The sequence below is a fragment of the Rhea americana genome, unplaced genomic scaffold, assembly GCF_003343005.1.
Source record: "Rhea americana isolate MKP2758 unplaced genomic scaffold, rheAme1 scaffold_12, whole genome shotgun sequence".
Classification (NCBI taxonomy): Eukaryota; Metazoa; Chordata; class Aves; order Rheiformes; family Rheidae; genus Rhea; species Rhea americana.
In genome coordinates, this window is record NW_028185261.1 from 23,912 (window position 1) to 47,340 (window position 23,429).

Here is a 23,429-nt window from a genome sequence, read left to right on the forward strand (position 1 = left end):
TACCTGTGTATTAAACATATTCTGCTTTACTCCTATATCTTTAAAGTGAACCGCCCTACCTGATAGGTCTTTTCAGGGTGCATATTAAAACTCRCCAATTACTTCAAATAGAGCAGAATTCACAACTCCTTCCTTATGCTAGTGTATTTATCCTGGCTCCAATCTGTTATCATATATTGTTAGAAAAACATGTTTTCGTAATGGAAGAGGTTTCATTCCAAAAAGCTTGATCCTGCTGTTTTCACCTGTCAGGGCCAAGGGAGCCTTTCAGCCAGCACTGATGCTCTGTGTGGAAGCAAGGCTATGTCTGCCTGGGCAGAGGCAGCTAGGCTATATTCTATATTGAGTACAGGACTCTCAAAGTAATTCAACATATTTCTTTTAACACAGATAATACAACAACAACTACAAAATCTGAAGATGGGCATTACGCAAGAACAGATTATGCAGGTAAGGTTCCTTTCCTGTGAGAATCACAATTCAGAAAAACTATGTAAGTCACTTTTCTCTTCTGTTTGCTAAGATGAGAAGTCCTCAACTTCTAATTTGTTTTTGTATATTTACTACAGAAAAGCACATTGTGTTCTCATTGCTGCTTCTTTACCTAGAAACGATCCTCCTTAGTAGATGGGCCTCTTCAATTTTTATTAATGTGTAGATATTCTGGACATAAAACACTTGTTTTGGTAGCAGAAATAATAAATGTTGTATACTAATTGCCAGAATTAGGCGATATTAAAGTTATTGAATTACAATGCATAAAGTTTTGCATATTTTTGAGAGGATATACAGACATAAGAAAGTGAAAATACAAAGCATAGTGCAGCACAGCTGTGCCACTATGAAACGTTGCCATAATAGATAATATTACTTGTCTGTGGTTGACTATAAAGTTAATAAGGTTCTTAAAATGTTTTTTTAAAGTGATAAATTACTTTAATTTATTTAGAAGCTACAGCAAGATATAATGGCTGAATATTCCTGTATAGCATTTGAAATTAAAAACATGTAAATGCTAGTGAGGTTTTCTGTATTGAATTTTCTTTTGGGATTTTTTTACTCCCTTTATCTAGGAGAATTGATTTAGGAATGAAGGAGCACTTATTCCTTAGGAATAAGTGTGTGTGTATGTGCACACATACGCAAATATCTGAGAATTCAAGCACTTGTAAAGGTATTGTGAAAATGCATCAAAGATGTATTCAAGGCTTAAGTTTGTGATATTTTTGTATTTTGAAAATAAATATTTAGAAAGAGCATTATTTAGCTTAAATCACTGGATTCACCTAAGCAACTTGCTGCTTGGTTTAGGTGAAATCCAGCTGATTGTGTGGCAGGTCTTAACATTTCTGTCAGTAGGAAAGCTTTGGCATTGGTTAGTTCAGCTGGTCATCTCTTGTGAGGGTGCTCTGTGCCCAGCATCTCTGCATCGATAGAATACCCAAGAGTTAGAAAACGATTGTTTGACTTAAATTGATTTCTACTTAAATGATTTCTGCTTAAAAATGACGTATGATAATTAAAGCATGTAGATGTGAAAAAAAATATGACTCAGTGAACCAGAGAAGTGGTAGGAGTTGGGGGTAACTGTAGAATGAAAACAGCATGGCTAGACTCCTCTATAGAAAGTGAATGCCTAGATTAATTTGCAAAGGAGAAAAGATGTGTCATGGTCCAGATATTTCCCATTGGCAAGGAGCCGTTCCATGGGTGAATCGTAGACTCATAGGCTTATGCCAAGAAAGGCGAGTATTCAATCTCTTCCCAAAAATCTTTGGTTACCCTTAGCTTTTTCCTGGAAGGCAGCAGTTTTCTTAAAAAGCTGGAAGAGCTGAAGTTGTATCTTGTGGTAGGTAGGAGACACAGCAAAGTGGACCAAAATTACTTATTTTAAACTAGAAATAAGGGCAAGTAATACTTTTGTGTTAAATCTTTTATCTTCCCTGCTAGAAAACTGAGGAGAGCACTGGAGTCTCTGAGTCAAAAATAAGGCCTGTAGCCCCTTTTTAAATATCATGTAACATATAGTACTGTAGACAGTACTACTGTCTGGTAATTTAGCTGTAGGATGGCAGTGATCCACATCACCTAGAGTGAGGAGACAGCACACTAAAGTAAGAAGTAATGAGTGGTAATAAAAAGGGAGGAAAGAAAGCCTGAGGATTAGGGAGGAGTAGGAAATAGCAGTAATAACAAGGGAAAAGACCATACAAGAGAAAGCAAAGGTATGGGTCATGAAGGAAGARAAGCACAGAAGGCACCTTCAGATCACAAGCAGGCAGGAGGAAGAGAACCGCTCTTGGTCAGGAAGGATGTGAGATTTCAGCCCACGCCAGAAGGGAGAGATAGTGAGCAGCAATTCTGAGAAGAAAATGAATTACAGCAGAGTTGTCAGAGGTTAGAAGCTGAACAGGGAACACAAGAAGAAACTGGGTTGTTGTGCAAGGAGGAGGGCAGAGGTAAGATGCAAATGAATGAATCTGTAATGGAGATGGTTTCCAAACACCAGGAAGTGCCAAGAGGTCTGAAAGAGTAAGGGGAAGATGGCACAGGGAGAGAAAGTGATGGGGGCCTGTGGAGYTGAAAGTGCAGGCCAAGAAGAAAACCCATTGCTTTCTTAACTGAAGAGGTCCCAACGTTACCCAGCCCCAAGGTACAGTGCACCTAAGTCCCCTAGACTCATGGGAGGGATGTAAACATCCTGAATCATCAGTATTATCTAGTAAACATCTGTTCAGTAGAGAAAGGCCTTATACCTTAGAAACTAATTCCTGGATGCTGCTGTTACAATTCAAGCTCTGAAGGACTTTGAGGTTCTCGAGGGCAGTGAGTGTGACTCTGTACTGTAGGCTGCGTTCATCTTGTATCATCCATTTATTTAACCTGAACCACACTAGTTTGCCCCAGCTGACAATACGTCTTCTTTTTGTGCACTTAAATCTTATTCTTACTTACTCTTTGATATTTACATGTGGTAACTGCATGTAGCTTGAAATCTGGCAAGTTCATGTAGARCAATCTGCATGCCTCCAGTTTCCCCAAATGTGTGTGGCATATCCCCTCTGGGAAACCCTAGGGAAAAGCAACCACTGAGAGAAAAAGTTCTAACAGCTTCAGCCTTTAGTAAGTTGATAGTCAGATGGAAGAAAGCAGTATAAAACTGAGGCTGAGTGAATGTTCAGACTTCAGCGTTTGCCAAGCTCTACGCCATCCTCATGTTCACTGAAATGCAGAACTGTTTGATTATGATTGTTAGAGGAACACTCTATATGCTTCTTTTTTCCCACCTTAATATCTCCTAGGGAGGGAAATGCTGCCCTGACTATAGTGAGCTTTGTGTGAAAAAAACCATTGTTCCTCTAAAGTAGTATCTCCAAACCAGAGCATTTCCAGAGAATACCTTTTTTCTAGTACTAATGCCACCAAGAGTGGCTGAGCCTGAGAGCACTACATGCTTTTAAAAATGCTGACTAATACGAAATGACTTTCCCAAGGGAGAAAATAGCAGTGGTCAAAACTGATGTTGTCAATTATGCTAATCCTGCAGTGCTGAATGTTCTTTGTAAAGATTGTGGTAACTAAATGGTACACGTTTTTTCCATAAACACTGCTGCATACTGCTCTGTGGGGTCACAGAAAGGCAGTAGATTTGAGAACAACCACACGTCCCTAACACTCATCTGATCTTTTTCATACTGAACTATTAATACAGTCTTTTCAATCAGTGTCTTTGCTCCCTCCTGTTCTTCTTTCAGGCCCATTGATCCTTATTAATAAATGCATGAATCTTTCAGTTTGCAAAACTGAGAGTATTCATTCCTTTGGAGCATTGATCTTCACATTAAAGTATACTTTTTAAGGACTCTTATTTTACATAGCTGAGACTTACTCTAGCATTGGAAATGCCCAAATAATGTCAAAGATGCAAATGGAATGAAAAATGAACATGAAATGGCCTGTTTTCAACAAAACAAACACAGGAGGAATGAGCTTCCAGGAGGTGGCCATTCCCTGACGAAGTCCACGTCTCCAAGTGTACCAGGCCACTGTTGCCATGACTGCATATGCAGTAAGCATTAGCACAGCGTGTCTGCGTGCCTGGGTGTCTGCATTTGCACAACCCTGGCATCTCATTTTTCTGAAACCCCAAAGTATTTGCCAGACTTTAGGGGATTTTTCATTCTTTCTATCAAATTGTTGGTGTTTATCAAGTTTGTAAAATAAGATTTAGTCAATAAAKGAATGGGTGGGAGTTTACCATCAAATCCAATAGAAATGTACTTCATCTCACAATTTCTATTGAAGGACATTTTTAAACACTTTAAGCGTAATATATGTTTTAGATTGTAGTGTCTGAGATGAAAGCCCTGCAACTGATGTTTTTTGGAATTTCCCCATTATATGTGTAAAGAAGTTTGCAGTTTTGGTGGCATTTTTACTTAGTATACTACTTTCAGAGTCTAGGCAATCAAGGAGTTTTCATCTTTTTTATTCATTTGTCTATTTGTTTTTATTCTTCAATACTTATAATCCCTTCTTAAGATCTGGATAGTAGCAATTATACCCCTTACTGATTTTATCCTTTTTCATTATTGAATTACAGAGATTTTTTTCCAAGCCATTTTGAGGACTATGAAGAATAAGTTAGTATGGATGAGCCATATTTCAGTGTTATATATTCATGAAAATTGTCAGCAAAGACACTGAAAAATTTGATAGAGCTATTCAATAATATGATCTTCCAAGCCAGACAAAACTCCCTATGTAATCATTGATTAGATCAAGTCTTAGAAGCTGAACACCAGGCACACAGTGAAGTTGATGAAAAGGGGAAAAAGACATTTAGTAAGTTTCAGCCATGATAGTCTCTCTTGGTGAAAAATACACATCCACAAATAGTTGGCTTGGTCCGTATTCTTGGATTCCTTGGTAGCAGCAAGTTCTCACGTGACAGCAGCCTCAAATAATGCCTTTTGCAGTCCCGATGGGTTTGGAGGCTCCCACTTGCAGACGGTGGTGTGGCCTCTGTTCCTCACGCCGTCATTGCTTCTCAGCTGGCTTGCAGCAAGGTGGCCTTGCTGGGTCAGCAAGGCTGCACTTGGGACACTGGAATGAGCACAAAATGCTGTGTTTGCCCATCACTGCACCTATGCCAGGGGAAGCTCTTGCCTGCTCTCCCCACTGGTTTTCCCCTGGGATTTCAAGTCTGGTCCGCACTCTCAGCTCTTTTCCCGGGTGTTTCATGGCACTGGGCCCGGATTCCTAGGGATACCTCAAGTGCTTGGATGTATAATCTGGCAGATACCTGTCTTACTCAAACAAACTGAATGCTCCACCAAACAGGGCAAAATGCACCTGTGTCAACAGGTGATCCTCCCTTGGCTGGGCCAGGCCTGGAAAGAAGACCACAAGAACTGCCACAGATCTTCCACTCCAAGGATAAAGAAGAGTCTTTGACCATGCCTCTTCCAAAATAAATCTAGCATAGTATTTATATATGAAAAAAGAGTATCTTAAAACTTTACCAAAACAAGACACTCATTAACTTACAATCCCTTTGAATGGGAGAACAAACTATGTTTATCAAAGAAAACGTTGAGAATTGATAGCACTCCACTGATGACAACTTACATGTTTGGTCGTCCAAAACATGTAAGAAGCACTGGTGTGTGATGCCTTCACAGGATTGATCCAGGGCCTACTCAATTCAGTCGAAGTCTTCTTCACGGACTGTAACTCTCCCTGAATAGGACCCAAGAAGCAGAATTTGTATATAAACAACTACTATTTCTTTTCAGTTTCAGGAATAATATATTAGGAATTCAGAGGAGTTTCCTTCTCCAGGATATAACATTTTCAAAGTAGGTCAAATTTTGAGTCTAAAGCACTTGACAGTGTTGCTTTAAATTTAATTTGATATCTACTACTGTGTCACCCATTTCCTAAACTGATGAAAAATAGTAAAGCCCTACAGCTTAACTCTGGGCTATAAACTATCATGTAATTTTGCTCTGCTCTTGTGAACCAGGCTTTCTTTTCCTCTTAATGGAATTAGCAAGTGAGACATAGAGCTGAACACCGTGCTTCCATCGTAAATAGAGAAAAATCATTTCTCATCCGCAGCTTCATAAAACACCAGGAAAATGACATCCTTGTATATGCAGATTTCTTTGGCTTTCAATTTCACAGACTCTAAGTCAGAGGTTGTCACACTAAACAGATACATTGTTTAGGAAATATTTCTGCTTTTCCATCAAATCACTTAAGGTTGAAAAAAAAATATTTTGACAGTTGTAAGACTGAGTGAATACTGTTTAGCTAAGACTTCCACATGCATTCACACATTTATACACACACATTCCTGGCATTTAATAGTACGAATAGAATTCCAATTATATATTTCTTAAAAGTAGAAAGGTTTTGAATGTTGATTTAATTGTTGGTTGCTTTTACAAGTACAAATTTTTATTAAAATTTAGCTGGGGTTTATTCACACTGGATGTCCACAAAAGGCAAAAAAAGTCCTCTACAAAACAAAAAAAAAATCCCAATTTAGGCTGTATCTCAAGTCATAGAATTTTCTTTCTTATGGCCTGTGACTCGAGGAAAGCGATCAGGCCATCTCCCTCTGGGAGATGTGAACATACCATGCCCTGTGTGTCCTTTAAGATCATTCAGAAATGTAGGTGTCTACATATAACTGAGGTCTAAGGCATATAAACTCAAGAACAGAGCTGGTCTCAACATATAAAATAATTTCACAATATAATCAGATGGAGAAGGCATTTTAGTCCCGTTTTGACTACCTAATTCTGATAGAAAAGTTTTCCAAAAAGTAAAACAGAGTTGATCTTTTAGAAAATGATTAGCATCAGGGAGAACTTCATTCACTCCATAATGAGGGGCTGTGACAATAGGATCAGCCATAGCAGAGGTATGGTAGTCCGCTAAGAAGATGGAGGCTGGAGCCACCAGTATAACTAGAAAGCAAATCTGTAGACTGATACAATCTTTATGGTGCAAGGAGACAAGACACTAAACAAATGAACAGAACAGCAAGCTAAGGACAGAGAATAATCTAAAGAGAGAGTTGCCCAGGTATGAGGCAGGAGGCAGCAAGGGAAGATGTGTTTCTCATCGTGTAAAACTGCGACAAATGTGGAAAGGGTGTCTGCATATAATCTGATAGAGGAGCTCAAGGATGAGATCATCAACTTAGTCTTGGAGGAAAAGTCTTCTAGTGACATGATCTTGCGTCACCTGTCTTGACACATGCCTACTGTAAGTGATGATAGCCCTCCTTAGGATGAGCTTAGGCTATTGATGCTTTCTACTGTTTGTATTACAATCATATCTGACTGAGAAGGGGAACCATCATGTTAGTTTTGTACCTGAGCTCAGTTTTGTCCTCAAGGATTTTGAGATAAATATAACAATTCCAACAGCAAAATTTGCAGGTGATGCAAAGACTGAAAACTTAGACAATAATGATGATGCCAGAATCACTCTGAACATTTGGGATCTTTTTGTCCTTTTCAGGCAAAATGCACTTTAAAAGAGCCAAATGGAAAAGTAGGTATCTACAAACAGAAAATGCATCATGGATCTCTGGAGTAGGGAGCAGTATCTTTGAGAAGGGTTTTGATTGTAATGTAGAAGTATTTTCAAACGGAGACGATACCAGTTATTGGTTTAGCTGGAAAAAAAAGTAACAAAAGACAATGGCTGAAAGCTGAAGACTCCAATTAGGGCCTCTAATTCGTGGGTCAGAACAGATGATCGAGTGGTGTCCTCAGGCTCCTAGGCATCTGAATCTGAATAAATCTAAAATAATATTTACTATTTTTTTAATTATCACTGATTGTTGAATATATCTGGTGTTCTGAAAAAATTGCTATTTTGATAATTTTCTAGTAAGACTTCTAGATTCATATCCAGTGAAGAATCAATTACTAGATGCTGGTGATATTCCATGGACCCAGTGCTTCCTTTGCCTTATAGTGGAAATTAGATTAAATTTTGGAAGGATGGGAGTTTCTGCAGGGCAAATATCTCAACTCTTTGCATGGAATGTGAAGGCTTTAAAAATCAAGCAAACATTTACTGTTGTGGAAAGTAGTATAGACTTTTCTAGGACATACATAACAACTTTGCTGTAGTTTAGTTTAATTTATGTAGTGCTATAAAATGCGTACCAGAAAACTACTCCTATTCAGGGGCTCTCTTGACTGATTTTAACAGGTTAGAGAAAGATCATCATATTCTGATAGCACAGTGGTCTCTAGCCCATTTACTGCCTTTCAGCTCCTCCACTGTTGTTCATAACCTGAAGAAAATAAAAGAGTGAAGGTAGAGGCCAGCTGGTAGGTTAGTAAATCTTATTGTCTGCTACTTTGGAGCTGAAGTGTGAGTAGCAAGCATTGTTAGTCCCAGATACTCACTTGGCCCTGCARCCTCAGCTTGGCCTGGCAGCTTTTCTAAATGAAAAATTGCAACTGCTTCTCTTGTAGTTTAGCTTCCTAGTTTTCAAAAGGTGGAGTGCAGAAGGTCCCCCCACTCCTGCATCTTTCTGTGCCATCAGGAGAACTAGACACTTTCTTTTAAAAATGTGGAAAACTGGGATATCATTGTAATTTCCTAGATGTGGGAGCTGCAGGTATAGGACATTTCAAGATTAGAAATAGTTGTATAGAGTGTTTTTTTTTAATATAGAACACTTAAGTATCTTTAGATCCTGCTTGGCTTCATCTTATTTAAATCTACGCAACTTTTTTGTAAGAGGAACCAGGCGTACTGAGGTAGAGGTCACATAATAGCTTCACAAACAAGTCCTCTGCCAGGAAGGAAACTGCAGCACTCCAGCTCTACAACGTGTAATTTAACAACACTCGCTCCTAACGGTCTTTTCCTGAGGAGCATGTAAAATGAAAACAGGCTTATGGAGATTTTGAAAACAAACCATGGGAAGTGAGAAATATTGCTTATTTAATCTGCCAGSCTCAAGAGAGTTTTTCTTTAATTTTGAATTGCATATGACAAGCTTGGTAAAATGTGTCTTGTTTTAGGGGCTTTTGGTTTTTTGTTTTATAATAAAAGACAGAGTATCTTTCCAGTGCTTAGGATTTCACAGTGTCGTGCTCATGGAACCAGTAATTGTTAGCATTAGAAATTCATTCTCAGGTGAACTACTAGACATCTCTTTACCCAGCCTTGTSGGGCTCAAGCAGCATTTCCCTCTGGGCCTTTAAAGTTTAGCCCTTAATTTTGTCACTGATGAATGTGAACAGAAAGTTGCAGAACTGATTTACGCTTTCTTTCCACAAAAAACAAATTTAGTAATGTTGCAATAAGCATAATGAAAGCTGCTTGCTTTCTGCACAAGCACACTAATCTGAAAATGCAGTATTTTCAGGCTAAGAATTTGATCTGTAGGAAACAAAAAGCAAGCACCAACTTGTAACACCAATATTGGCATGGGCAGCCTAATATATACAAACTGGACCAGGCTATTACAGTGTTAGCAGCTTGCCTCAAATGTTTAAGTCCTGGAAATGAATTAAGGGGTCATATTTCATCAAGACTTGGGGGTAGGGAACAGAATTTGTAATGCAAATATTTTTCCCCTCTGGGGTTTACGTTAGAACTGTGCAGGATTCATAAATCTTGCTACAAACATTAGTTTCCACTTTTTCTACTTTCCCATTTCTGTATCTTAGTTGTTGCTTTTTCCTTATAGTATCACGTAAGCAGCCCTCCGTAGCATTACGCTCTGTTAACAGTTACRGATAAACACAGTAAAGGTATTTGCGATACAGATGAGCACACCTAAGTGCACGCATGTGTTCCTACAGATTCTTCAGTTTGAGTCCTGGTCCACAAACACATAATGTATCATTTATATTACTTTTTGTCTTAGTTGGAATGTAGAAATCCATCTTCTTAAGCAGATCAGAACCTTTAAATACCCACTAATCTTTTTGTCCTCTGCTTGTGAACAGTATCTCTGTATTGCTAGGAGGGGTGAAGAAGCCCAAAGAGGGGTTAAGCTTGCAGAAGAAGTAGACTTTCCTTCTTACACATAAAGAAGTGGTTCCAAAAACTCAGCTCACCTTGGCGCAACTTGAAATATTCTTGATTTTTCAAGCTGTCTTTAATCAGAAACCCTTTTTTCTAATAGGACCAGGTAAGGGGTATCCAGAAACAATTAATTTGGGATGGGACCCTCAGAAAAAGTGTTTCATTGTCCCCAATCATGCTAGTTATTATGCTCCCAGAATTTCTTTTTCCAAGTCTTTGTCTTCAAGAGGCTTATGGAAATGAAGAACCAGCAACATGACCTACAACCACTACAAAACTGCCATGTATATGTGGAATTTGCGACCTACACCAAAATGCTTGGCCTCGTAGAGCATCTGTGCCTTCTGAAAAGCTTTACTGCTAGCAAGGAAAAGGTTATTTTATATCCAGGTAAATCACAGTGTGTCATCTACTCAATACTGTGTCTTCGCCACTTCTTGTGCAAGACACCTCCTTCTTGCAGGTCCCTCCTTTAAGTTATATCAGCTTTGAATAGCAGAACTCTGTCTTAACTCCAGCTAACAGTGCAGGAAAAAGCTGGCTGCAATGGCCACAATTTGGCTTTCCCATTCTTAAATTTACTGCAGAGAGACACAATCCCACAAGCTGTAGAAACTTAGGTATTTTTCTCTTCGGTGTTAAAAAAAAAAAAAAATCTGTAGTCTAGTTCTCCTGGAAAACAGGGGGAACAGAAGTGGTCCTAGAACTACTCCACGTGTGTATAGACATGTCTGATACTTACTGCGATGCAGGGCAGTGGCGTGCCTCGCTCTCTCTGAACGCTTGGTGTCCCTTTATGATCACTGCATTTCAGTCTCCATTTCAGCTGACGTTTTCAGCATTGTTTCAGACATCAGTCTAGATATCGGCACGTTGTGCACGTGCCGTAAAGACTGCGGATAAAGGCTATGTTTGATCTKTCCCCATCTTCTCTTCCTGGTGAAGGCATTTCCCTGCGATGGTATCTTCTTTCCCTTCTGGACCATTCCCACTGTGCTCTCCCCACCACAAAATGGAAAAAAAAAAAAAACAAAAAACAAAAAAAACCCACCTATCTGAGACAAGCCTCTGTTAACCTTTCCCAACGAATAGGCTGGGAAAACCAATTCCGTTTTGGGGATTCAGGGAGGAATTTTGCTGACCCTTGGTTCCAGCCTTTCTCCTGCTTTCAGGCGCTTTGCTTAGCTCATGGGTTGTCCTGGCAGGATGCTCTTCAGGATGGTGCACAGCAGCTGTCTGCCACTCACAACACTAGTTCGAACCAGCTAATGGATATTAAGGAGGACCACAGTGTATTTTTATGCCTCGCAGCTCTATTTTAGGTCTTGTTTCTGAAAATATGATACTGGGAATTACAGTCTTCCCAAGGATCGGAGAATTAAAGTTAGAATCATGTTTTGGAAAAAAACATTTTCAGGAAACATCAGCATTTTAAATATTTGTGTTTGATCTAGTCTGAAATGAAAATAAATATTTTGAAATATTCATAAATTGAATTTCTTCAAAATTTTGTTTCATGGGATATTTTGGCATTCTTTTTGAAATGCTAGATATCAGCATATTAGGAGATGAAAGCATGTGACAGTTGAAATAAATTAGTTTTATACTAAGAAAGGTGCTACTTGGAACTGACTGAAACATTATCTTTTCTAGAATGAGTATCATCCTGCCAAATTACAACACAAACACAAGATTGTGCAGACATGTAGAGTAGTAACCTGACCCTAAAGATAAATAAGGCTTTAACCTAGACTCAGGAACTTTAAATGCATCTGGTGGAATGAAAAGAAATATGCTTGAGGAAGGAAAGAAGGAATTAGCACATTTATTTATTTTTAATAGACCTATGGAGGAAGGAAGCCATTTTTTGCCCAGGTGAATAGATTTTAGTAGAGAAAATACAGACAAATGTCTTGTCAAATGATCTTCATTTTGTTGATTTCACTTTTGATCGGTTCCACTCATTTTCTTCCTATATATCTGCTAAAAGCTGTGTCTTGCACTCATGATTTCAGCAATGCAACGTACCTGTTCTGTTCTTATTTCTTAAAGAAGCAAGCATYGATTTAGCATATTCATTGCTGAAACCTCTAGTGATAAAAATGGTTATTTAAGTGGAAGTGTTTATAGGAAGCAAGGAGTGCTCTAGGGGATACACAGTGCATATCAGCCTTGCTTCCTCAACTGCTTCTTTCCGTAGAGGCATTTCTTTGCTTTCGTGAGGAATCCAGCCATGGTAGATTTGAGGCCCCATCAAGTAAACGGAAGCTGTATTAAAAACGAAGGTTTGAACAGCAGCGTTCACCTGCTTAGTAAGATGACTTCTTACACACTTGGGCTGTCATTTTAGCATGTACCCATCAGTGTTAAATTAGCGTGAAACTCTCTTCCTCTAAATATAACAGCTGTAAACAAAATGTGCTATTATATAATCAGTGGCAGTGCATTTTGTATTTTTATCAACGCTGAATTGGAACGCACCTCTTTGCCTACTGCAGCAATGACCAGCCTTATCCATTTTTTTGACAGATTATATAATAGTAAAATATATTTCAAAATGAAAAAAAAAAATAAAACCCTCCCCACCGTTTTAATCTCCCTCTTTTATTTTGTCTGTGGTTTAAAGCCATCAGGTGTACATCAAAAACACCTCCTCCCCAGGGCATTTCATTTACAATTTCATTTAATAATGGAAGTGTACTTCTATCTAGCTGTGATGGAAAAGGATTAAATAAAAATATCATTCTAAAATCAAGGAACATAAGTCTAGCCTGTCTCTGTGCTCTGCAAATGAAGTAGCTATGGAAGGGCTTGTTATTAGTCTTTAATATTGATACTGATAAACTATTAGCATTTTGTCAGGAAGAATATCTGCTCAACATTTTCTGCAGATTGCCTCAACAAGAACTGTGACTGTTTTTAGACACATCTGGCACTGCAGATTTTTTTCCATCCTGCATTTCAGTGATTTACAGGGCCTTGGCTGGGCAGAAGGATGTCAGCTGTTTGGTTTAAAACACTGTTATAACAGTGAATAAGATTTAAAGAGGCAGTAGGTGAAATTCTGGCCTCATTGAAGCTAGTGGGAGCATTGCCATTGAATTTAATGGCTTTGTGATTTCTACATACAGCTTTTTCATCCATTTTTATTCTTACTCAATTTTCCATTTCCAGAAAGTGCTCTTTCTTTTCCGTTCAGCTTATCCCACTTTGAATGCCAGAGCTGAGGTAAAGTAGCAGTCCCGGTATTTACGCAGACGCTATCTCCGCAGCTCATGCCTGCGGCGGCTGCAGAAGACCRTGGAGATGCGTGCGTGCGTACAAAACCAGCCAGCGCGGGTACTCGCTTAGAAAAAAGGCATTCTTAATAGACTTCCTGGCTCTGCTTCAAAATGGCTTTTGTGACCACGGATGAATTTCAGCACCTCTGCGATGTATAGGAACTACTCTAATCTCTAYGGAGAGAAATCGCAGGGCAGGCTCTGTGCTGCGCTGTGTCGAACTAAAAGGCATTGACAGGCAGCAGGAGGGGGGAGACGCGGCTTTCCCAAGAGAAGGCTTCAACTTTGTCTTGTCACTGCGCCGTTTCAAAGCAGATGAGAAACAAGGTGTGTCTTTGGTGAAATAGGTAAAAAAAAGTAACAGTTTTTTGCYGCAGTAGCATTTTATATTGTTTTAGCACTTTCTCCTATACTTAAAATTGGGAATAATCAGAGGTATCCTTCCAGCTTCAGGCATGGAAAATGAAGCATATTGAGCTCATCATTGCTTAGTTGGAACTGCTAAATTATAGTCTGGTAAAAACTGAAGCTCTTAGCCGCCACAAAAGGCAGATTTTAACACTAGAACAGGGCAGATAGAGAAAGCAAAGCTGTAGATCCGTATGGATCCATAAACATCGCAGCTTTATCAAGCAGCACTCAGGAGACACGTGAATAAAAATGGGCTAGCACACTGAGTAGCAGTCATCCCTTAGGAAGGGCACTGCTTTCCTTTGTACGGCAGAGTGACCACAGTTTTGCAACATGCCAGTAAAATGTATTTACTTTCCTTTGCTGAAAAAGCTGAACAAAAGCAGTGAAAAGTATTGCTGAAAACATGCTTTTTAGTCAACATTGGACATATCTCTGAGTGACTACTCATGGGTCGCTCAGGGTCAAGCTCTGGTAACTGCAGGAAGCAAGTGTGGTGCAGGGGATTTGCCAGGCACGTGCTTGAGCCCAGTGCCAATACCTGCCGTTGTCCCTTGCGGCCGCTGGCTTTTTCACGCACACTGGTGTTGCTGCACGCCAGGCCCCTTCCCAGGGCTGTGTCTGTGCTGGAGCACTTCCTGGCCCGCCGTTACGATGGACTTCATCTCTCGTGCTTTAGCAGGCCTGTCCATACGCGCCAGGACAACCCCGCGTGTCTTCTCCATTCTCACCACAGGCTCTCCTGCTGCTCTTCTGCTCAAAATCTGCAGCTCTGAGCACGCTGCAATGCTTCAGTCCCTTCTGATGCCAGTTGAAACAACCCTATACATTTTTTTTCTGTCTTTGAGTTCCATATATAGGAGATAAGCATTTTTGCTTCAGTCTCCTGTTTTCTTATCCATGCTTCTCCCAAATTCTGCTGCTCTTTCTTCATTTCCTGGATTATTCTCTCAGACAGCATTGTTTTACAAACACAGGTGCTGCCTTAAAGGAGTAGGAGGACGGGAGGGGGCGCGTGCGTGTCACACTCAATCTCGGCAGCCYCTTGCTGACGTGCACCCCAAAGAAAAGCAAATAAACAAAAGACCACTACGAGTAATCAACACTGAACATAAAGTTAGTGCAAAACTAAGGCTCTGAAACCTTCAGACTGTCAGAAAGATTGAAGAAAACACCTTGTGGCCAAACTGGCATCTCTGACCTATTTGTCCATTCTGTCACATACTTCAGGTAACCTTTCCATTTCTTTGCTTGCAATCAAAACTCGGTGACAGTTTTGCCATTCATATTCACTTTCAATTGTAATTTTTTTGAGTTTGTATGAAGTGTGCAGCCAAACAGTAAATTCTTGTAACATCATGCTGACAGGCCTAAAAATAAGTATGAGACCTTTTCAAATACTGCTTTGTGCCATTCGTTGATCTCAGCAGAAAATAATCCATTCCCACCTGGAGTTCCTATTGGAAATTAGGGGACAGTCTGGTAATTGGATTAGGGTATGCTTTTATTTGTAGCAGTTTCTCAAAATGAAGCTCCTGTTTTGTTTCATTGATTACCCCATCCTTCTGCCAGTGAAAGCCACTGACATAGCTGAAGAGACAGAGCAATGATTGATGGAAAATGCAGATTCTTGTTATGTATGTACGTATATGTTCCCCTGAATATAATCAGGTATGTAGAGGTGATAAGTGCATCTCCATACAAACACAAAAATATGTTTTGTTAATATCTACAGCAATTGTTACCAACATAGTCCTTAAGAACTGGAAGAGCCACCAGTTGCATCAATATTAATGTGCCAGTGAGGGTACAATTTGAGGACATTTGTATCCTATGTGTGAATTTGAGGCTTTTGGAATCTGCGTTATTGAAGGGACTGGAGAGGAGAGAGACAAATAACTTGCACATTCAAGAAAGTAGGAAATCCTAAATTGATTCTGCAGGGTGTGCACCTAGGAAGTGCTCTGGACTCAGTCATGTATGGAGCACACATTAGCCTGGAGATGATTGCAAAGCTATAACCTAGGGCACTAAAATGTTCTTCTTTTTACTAGTCCTTTGGAACAATCTGCACTGAAAGCATTGTTCACAACTTTTATGCAATGGATCATTTTCTTCCATCAGAACCGTGCTACACATATTGCCTCACTGTGTTTATGAAATACATCCTCAGACAATTTAATTCCCCTTTTTCCTCCAGCTCTTTGTGCTTTGCACATAGTCCTTCAGAGCAGTTCAGAAGTCACAGGTGGAAAGCAAGGTCGTACCTGCCATTGCGTGAGACCCACGCTGATCACCCAAGCACAGTCCCGCTGGGCACCTTTTTGCTGCCATTTCATCACCCTCAAGGAGGAAAGAGCATATCCTAGGTGGGCAAAGCTGTGGTTGCCTTTGCAACCACACTCCTTTCTATCCTGTGGGCACTAAAAGCTCATAAGACTAAAAAAAAACCCCACCCCACCCCCACCCCATGCTYACACGTCTTTTGAGAGTGAGAAATGCTGGGAACATTGTTAATCATGCGAACTGTCCCCTGGGGCAGTGCCAGCAAAATGATCTTAATCCTTCCACACATCAATATTCTTGACACTCGTCTTAAAACTTAGGTCATACATATCCATCTACTGCTAGATAAGTGTCAAAAGGGTACAAATATCCTTTCACTATTTTTAGGGTCATATCAAAAGTATTTATCAGCTTTCTGGCACCTCATCTAATCTGTCATATTTGATGCTATCTACCAGTCTGAGGGAGGGAGGGAGGAAATGAAGTCCTTTAGAAACCACATGGCAGATGGATGAAACTCCATAAGCTACAAGGAACAAAATTGCAGCGTGGTTAAAAGTGACTACATGGACGTTGTTCTCCCTGAAGGAACCTCCCTGTTGCTGATGTTAGGAAGTCACCTGCTGTCATCTTCTTCAGGTCAGCAGGCTGTGAAGGGTCACTCAAGGGGGTGCTTCATCACCACCCCAGTGTTTGCCTGCAGGGCAGCCGGGCCAAGCTTTGGGGGTTGGAGGAGATCTGCTCACTCCTGTAGAGCAGGGCCAAGTTATGGCAGGACTGGCAGCTGATTTCTGGTTACTCTACGCTCCACTGCTAGGATATCAACACTTCTATACCTCGTGGTGACAAGGAAATACCRTTTTCTCCAGGTTATGCCCTTGGCAATGTATCACAGTGCAAACGTGCGTGAGGCCAAGGCTCAATCAGTGTATTCATAATATTCATACTAGTTTATATGTGAAAGATGTTGTTATTTTTGTTTTTCAGTAAAAACATTATTGTTTGAAAGCTGTCCCAGCCGCTTTGTAACATGCTGCTCAAAGCCCCGCATCAGGCGATAGAAGAGTGGCTCCTTTAATGTACAGGTAGCAGGTTCATCTGCCCTGTGAAATGAAATGTAGATATTTTCCTAGCACTATTGGTTTTTAGAAGGCAATGTATTCAGGTTGAAACTTTGCCCACATGCCATCTGCTTCAGCCTTATCTTTCTTTGAAGAGAAAGCTGAATATATAATGTCCACTTGGCTTTCACAGTGTTACGTAAGGTTTCAGTTTAGTTTTGGATTTGCAGTTTTGGAGTCCCCAAACAACTCTTGGAATAAGCCTTGTGCTTATTTTCAGTGGAAGATCAGTGGCAAAAATCAATACCATCTTCATTAGTTGTAAGGCATGTGACCCATAGCCTTTTTTAGGATGACGACAGGCTTCTGTCATATGTCTGAGGTCTATTTGCTAATACCGATTTATATTGCAGATTATCTCTAGCTATTTCATATGGAATCTTAAGGTCTTGCAGTTTTGCTCTCCCTGCTCTGCTTTGTATCAAAGATGCAGCTGTAAATCAAAATACTTGCCCACAAACACTACCGATAGGCTAGGTTGCTAAGTTATAATGAGCTGCTTTAGATTTTTTTAGAGTTTTAAGGAGGATCTTTCTCAGAAAGCACTACTTTAGTTGAAACATTGCTTTGGAGTCAGAGCAGACTCTGTTTACTCAAAGAGAGAAAAAAAGTGGAACCTTCATATGCAAATGTATGGCATTTCAAAATGTCATATAGCAGCATCTACATATAAATAAGCTGCTCTCTGAATTCYGCAGTAGCAAGGCAGCTTTGATACATAAATTGGATAGGAGTACACAAAGTAGAAACAGCAGGATACCACTGGGTCAAGTTCTGCAAGTTGTGTTCCTTAATTACTACTTAACTATGTTAACTAATATTGCTGTATCATTGCATGTTAAACCAGGAACGCTTCTGAATAACTATTGTTTGGTTTCGGCGTTAAAAACGTTGGTAAGTGCTGCACAAGACGGCCCTCCAAGGCTGRTGCTCTGCTGCCCAGCCCAGATGCTGCCTCTGTTAGATGAAGAGTGCCGAAGAACCTCTTGCTGCAGACACACTGGCCTAGGCCCCAGAGACGGTGCTGATAGCGGAGGATGTGGGGTTACCTGCTTACTAGATAATTATCCCTCCTAGGCACCATCTGCCTCATTCTACAGGTCCATGCCTCCTTTATTCACTGATGCAATTTTGTCATTCAAAGAAGCATCTTCTGCCTCAAACATCCACATATTGGGATGGTATTTCCATCGCTGTTTGCTTTGGTTTTAAAGAGTAAATTGCAACTCTGGGCCATAGCTCTGTTCTTTTTGGAGGGGAAAACTTGGTCCCACTGTGTATATCGGCATGGAACGTGAACCACCTTTTCAGCCATTGGGGGGAATTTCTTACAAAAGTGGTGAAATTGGCTCCGCTTGCGCTGTGCCACGTGCAGTAGATGCCATAGTCCTGTCTGTGCCTTGAGGCACACAGCCTAATTGGAGAGAACCTTRCAAACCTCTAAACTGACACCAAGCTTTTTTCAACACAGAATTACAATAATAATAAGATTCACTCATCCTCTAAGGGCTCTGTCATGAGCTGCCTAAGGAGGTCATACACAGGAGAAAGACTTCTACTTTATTCCTTTACAAGAACTCCCTGTACAGCTGGTTTCTGAAAAAACTCCGATGGGGCCAGTAGCACTTCTCTTGTATAGGGGGTCAGAGTGGAAGGAACATCATCTGCATGCCAAAAACCAAAGAATAGCTGAGTTATCACAAAGAAGGATTTAGTCTATTCTAGGAACAGAGTTAATGGAGATTTATTCAATCCTGGAACAAAAGAAGAAAGCACAAACTGTAAGGCCCTCTTTACCTGGGGCTTTGATAAATCCACAGGAGGGCCCTACATCATGAAATCACAGACATAAAAATAATTCCAGGCCTGGAGATAACATCCTTACGGTGATAGCCTTAAAAAGCTCAATCTCTGTAGTTTATCCACAAAAGTATTGAGAGGTGCCTTGATTATGGTTAACAGAGAGACAACAAGGGGAGCTGAAGACCTTTTTAATTTAACAGTCAAAAGCRTAACAGGTACCAATGAAGATGCTGAAGCCACATTGTGTCTAACTAAAAAGCAGGAAAACACCTTTAACATGCAGAGSTTAACCACTCTGCAAAGCTGCTGAAGGAAGAGGTCGATTTGTCATCTCTTGATGTCCTCAAATCAAATGTGGATGTATTTTGAAAGATCTACTTTAAACAACAACAACCACTGCTTTTACCAAAGGCCTTGTCGGGGTAAATGGATGAAACATGATAGTGAGGAGGTAGAGGAGGTCAGACAGAGTGAGTCAACAGTCTGTTCTGGCCTTTCACTCCCTGGACAACACGGTATCCTCAGGGGGGTTTTGTGAGCCGTCCAGTGGGAGCACCTGAACACGGAGAAAACACTGGTTTGAAGAAATGCTTCAGCCTATGTGGCATTTTTTACATTCTCTTTCAGCCTGGCTAATTGCTGGCTCTTCTCATTCAGTTGTGTGAGCAATGGTTACTGGTGTCTACTTGTATGCGGTGCTACTTTTGGATTAYATTGCACCTTGTATTGCAGCAGCTACCTAGTAGCACTGTGTAGGGGCCTCAGGTGCTAGGGATCTACACAGTCGGTAGGGGAAGGCACCTGTGCTTAGCCAATGACTACAGACAGACTACGACCAGTGGGAAAAAACAGAGACGGGTAAGACAAAAGGTTACCTTAGTTTTGAATAGACAAGTAGTCTTGTTATGCACAGGAAAAAAAGTTTAACAAGTTGCCTAATTTAAGCAATCTTCTCAAATAATGAAGACACATTCACAGACTTTGTAAATGTAAGTACATTTGGATTTCAGAAATTCAGAGAGAGCTTTAACATATATAGCATAGCCCACATATATATGCTGACAAGCTTAAAGTATTTTGTTCTCTGAACATCTGGGGAGTATTAGTGTCTTAATTCATTAGCTTCTATTATTAATTATAGCAGCAGGCTGAATAATTCTGATACACTGCTGCAACAGAGCGCAATACTTTTTTTTTCCAAGTGTATTATTTTATTCCAAGTATTAGGATGTCTTGCCGTCATCTCGAACATAAAAAGCACTAGATTATTTTCAAAAAGGAAAGTGGATGTTATCTTATTCCAGGAAACTCATTTGCATAGGGACATTTAAAATTAATAAATGACTGCTGCGTTGAGCAAGCTTATTTTGCGCCTGAGAAGAGATGTGAATGTAATATAATTCATAAGGTTGCATTTCTTTTTTCTTCTTGGTAAAGTAGCTAATACGGGGGTGGTGTTTTTCATACTGTATGTATGGAAAAACTAGCTCAAAGTTCATGCTTACAGTGGTTGCAGAATGAATTTATGCTAGAGCTCTAACATACTGGTGCCAGATATTTTCAACTGACATTATGGTGTCTTACTTCAGCTTTCAGGTAGAGTGGGCTGGTGAACTCCCTCTTGAGTGGCAGCAAACAATTCCTCCTAAATTTTCAGTCCAACGCCTACCCAAACAGTAATTTTTAGGCAGATTGCTTGGGTACATCCTCTACATTGTAAAGAGATGCTATATTTGCAAGATCAAGAGTCAACATGTTAAGAAGGTCTTAACAGAATGGAACATCCTGTGTCAAGATAATTAAGGGGCCAGGTAGGGCAGCTGTTGATGACAGGGTGGGTCTGTGCTGGTAGAAGATAGTTTGTCAACTGGAAGCATTTGTCAGGGGCAGGRTTTCTGGATATGTTGAACAAAGACTCAGGAGAAATCTCTTGCTCTGTCTTCAGAGCCAGTATTGAGTTGGGATTTACCAGCATAGTTTTTCATTAKAAGTAAGTAGGAAGCCTGCTTAAGGACTTCACCCTTGTAAGTTGCTGTGGGACCTCAGTTCCTGTTGCATACTACTAGAGAGAAGGGGAGGCACCCAAAAACCAACTATAGCCATTCTACATTTTTAGAAGTAAGTAATCTGAAAGGACACCATTACTATTTAATTCTTCCTGATTTTGCAGAGGGCCCTTTGAATTTCTGCAGACATTGCAAACATTGCTGGGCTGAAGAAGCACCTTTTTCCCCCAAGAGAGCAGAAATTGCTGACTCAGTTAAGACTGAAGAGGAGTTACTTACACTCTTCCTGGGCTCATCAATGATTTTCAGACTCTCACTGCCAATGAATCATTGCAGCTCTTTCACCAAACTTATGGCATCCCACACCTTTTTTCCTCAGGCTGGTACTCCCTGGACTTTTGACACTTAAACTTCATAAGCTTCATAATTTAAATTTCTCTCTTGCCTTACAGTATTCTCATTGCTGCCTTCCAAAATTCCCCCCATCCTTGATGTATTCCTAGTAGGGCAGTGCTATGAACTGAAGAATTATCTTAGAGCTCTCTCACAAACAGGTGCCCTGACATATTCTGACCTTTCCAGGGGCTATTTCTCTTGTTTTAGGTGCTGCTCCAAATCAGATAGACTTTTCTGTTTCCTTTAAAATAAATGCTTGCATGAAATAACCAATAGCTGACTTTCTTACACACTCTTTTGGCCTACCAACAGACATGTATATGCAGACAGACATGAATATGTATATTTTCACCTCACGGAGGCACTGCATTGGATGCTTGCAGAATTTCAACTCAGAGTTGCCTCATCAAGTCTCTATCATGCAGAGCAGAAGCATTTTGTTATCAGTTACTATTTTCACAAGTCTATAAGTTATTAATTTCATAGGCCCCAGCATTATATCCTGTAGAACAGTAAAAGTGCTAACATGAAAATTTACAAGCCTCCTGYTTTGCTTGCCTGAAATCACCTAGAAAGTTTCACTGATTCAAACTTAAGAACAACAGAATTATTAGCACTGCAGGATTGATTGCAAAGAGCCTGGCAGTCAATTCTTGGATGTAAGAATCCTATTTATGTCTAGATTTTTATCTATTTCATCTAAAATAGATTACAGGAACTTATGTCTGGAAGAAATTTTCTGAGCACTCCAGGCAATACTTCATATAATCCTCATCAAGGGCACTAATGGATTTGTTCATTTGTCAGTGGAGCTACTCAGAATTTTCAGTTGTGAAACAGAAGCTCCAAACTATTTCAGATGGGATTTGGAGACCTACTAGGGCTGCAGAGGGAAGCATTTGGCTGCGTTGTTCTCATCACCTACAAAGTCAGGTCCTATGGCTGGACAAACTTCGTTCTTTTGAACTTCAGCCTTCACTGAAAAAGTTACATGGGAATCCTAATGTTTCAAAAATATTTGAAGCAAAAACATACAGCTACACTAGAAATTAAAGTAAAAAGAATGCAAAATATGTTTTAAATAATTCTTTCACTTCTTTTAATGGAGGACAGGGACAGCCTGTTATTACAGCATTGATTCATTCCCAGTCATGGACTGCAGAGCCAGACAGAAACATATTGGCTTCCCTAAAATGCATGGAGAATAAAAAGAGGAGGCCTTACAACCTCACCCCTCTCCAGGATTCAAGCATCTAACTCCTGGTGGCAAAACAGGCCTTCTGTCACTCAGGACTGGTAGTGCTGAATCCTCTACTGGAGCAAGGCACCCCAGTATCATTTCTTCTGAGAGCAAAAGAAGCCAACATCCTGATGTTCTCATTTAAAGAGTCAGAGAGGAGTGGGAGGTTAGTCACACTAGCCAACTCTTGGCACCTAATTTATATACCACAGTGACAGGGCTGGTTATCTCAGGGTCCTCCACAGAGAGGCCGGACAGCAAGTCTTCAACTAGGAGACTGTTCCAGTGAGCAAGAAGATAAGCTGCTTCAGTCTACACAGAGTAGAATCTGGCCTCACTGCCTTTCAAAATGATCTGTTTTGACTAGTATATCTTACATTGTAGACTATCATGTCATGTTGTGGCAGTAACAAAAGATGTGTACAATATGAAATGTCATGTTAGGATAAAGAAATGCAAAAAAAAAAGTTGCAAAAATGCAAAAAATGATGGCTTCATCAAACTGACACTCTCTATCAGAAAAATGCTTCAAGAAAAAAGTTTCTGAATAAGGTTGATCTGGAGGATGTCTTTTAAAAATAAAAAGGGAAAGCACATTGAGAAATGTGTCAGGATTTACATTTGTTCAGAGATAGGAAAGACTGACCCTGTCAGTCTAGTTTTTGTCTTCAGGCTTTAGAGCTTCTGTTTTATCTCTGTGTCAACTTTTAGCCATCAGAAAAAGGTATGAATTTGTCTTTTTGGTGAAAATGAAGCTTTCATACACAGTCATCAGTAACAGTGTAGCAAGTCTAATATTTGAAGAGGG

The 23,429-nt window shown here is 40.1% G+C and overlaps 1 protein-coding gene across 1 annotated transcript in view; it reads left to right on the forward strand.

Moving 5' to 3' along the window:
• The window catches only part of LOC146600486 (tomoregulin-2-like), a gene marked incomplete at its 5' end in the record, with an annotated part of 55,566 nt that overhangs the window by 18,554 nt on the left and 13,583 nt on the right, over positions 1-23,429 (forward strand). Inside the window, one exon of the mRNA XM_085321084.1 lies at positions 391-450. Within this exon, the coding sequence (XP_085177210.1) occupies positions 391-450 (60 nt within the window). The remainder of the gene's footprint in view (positions 1-390; positions 451-23,429) is intronic.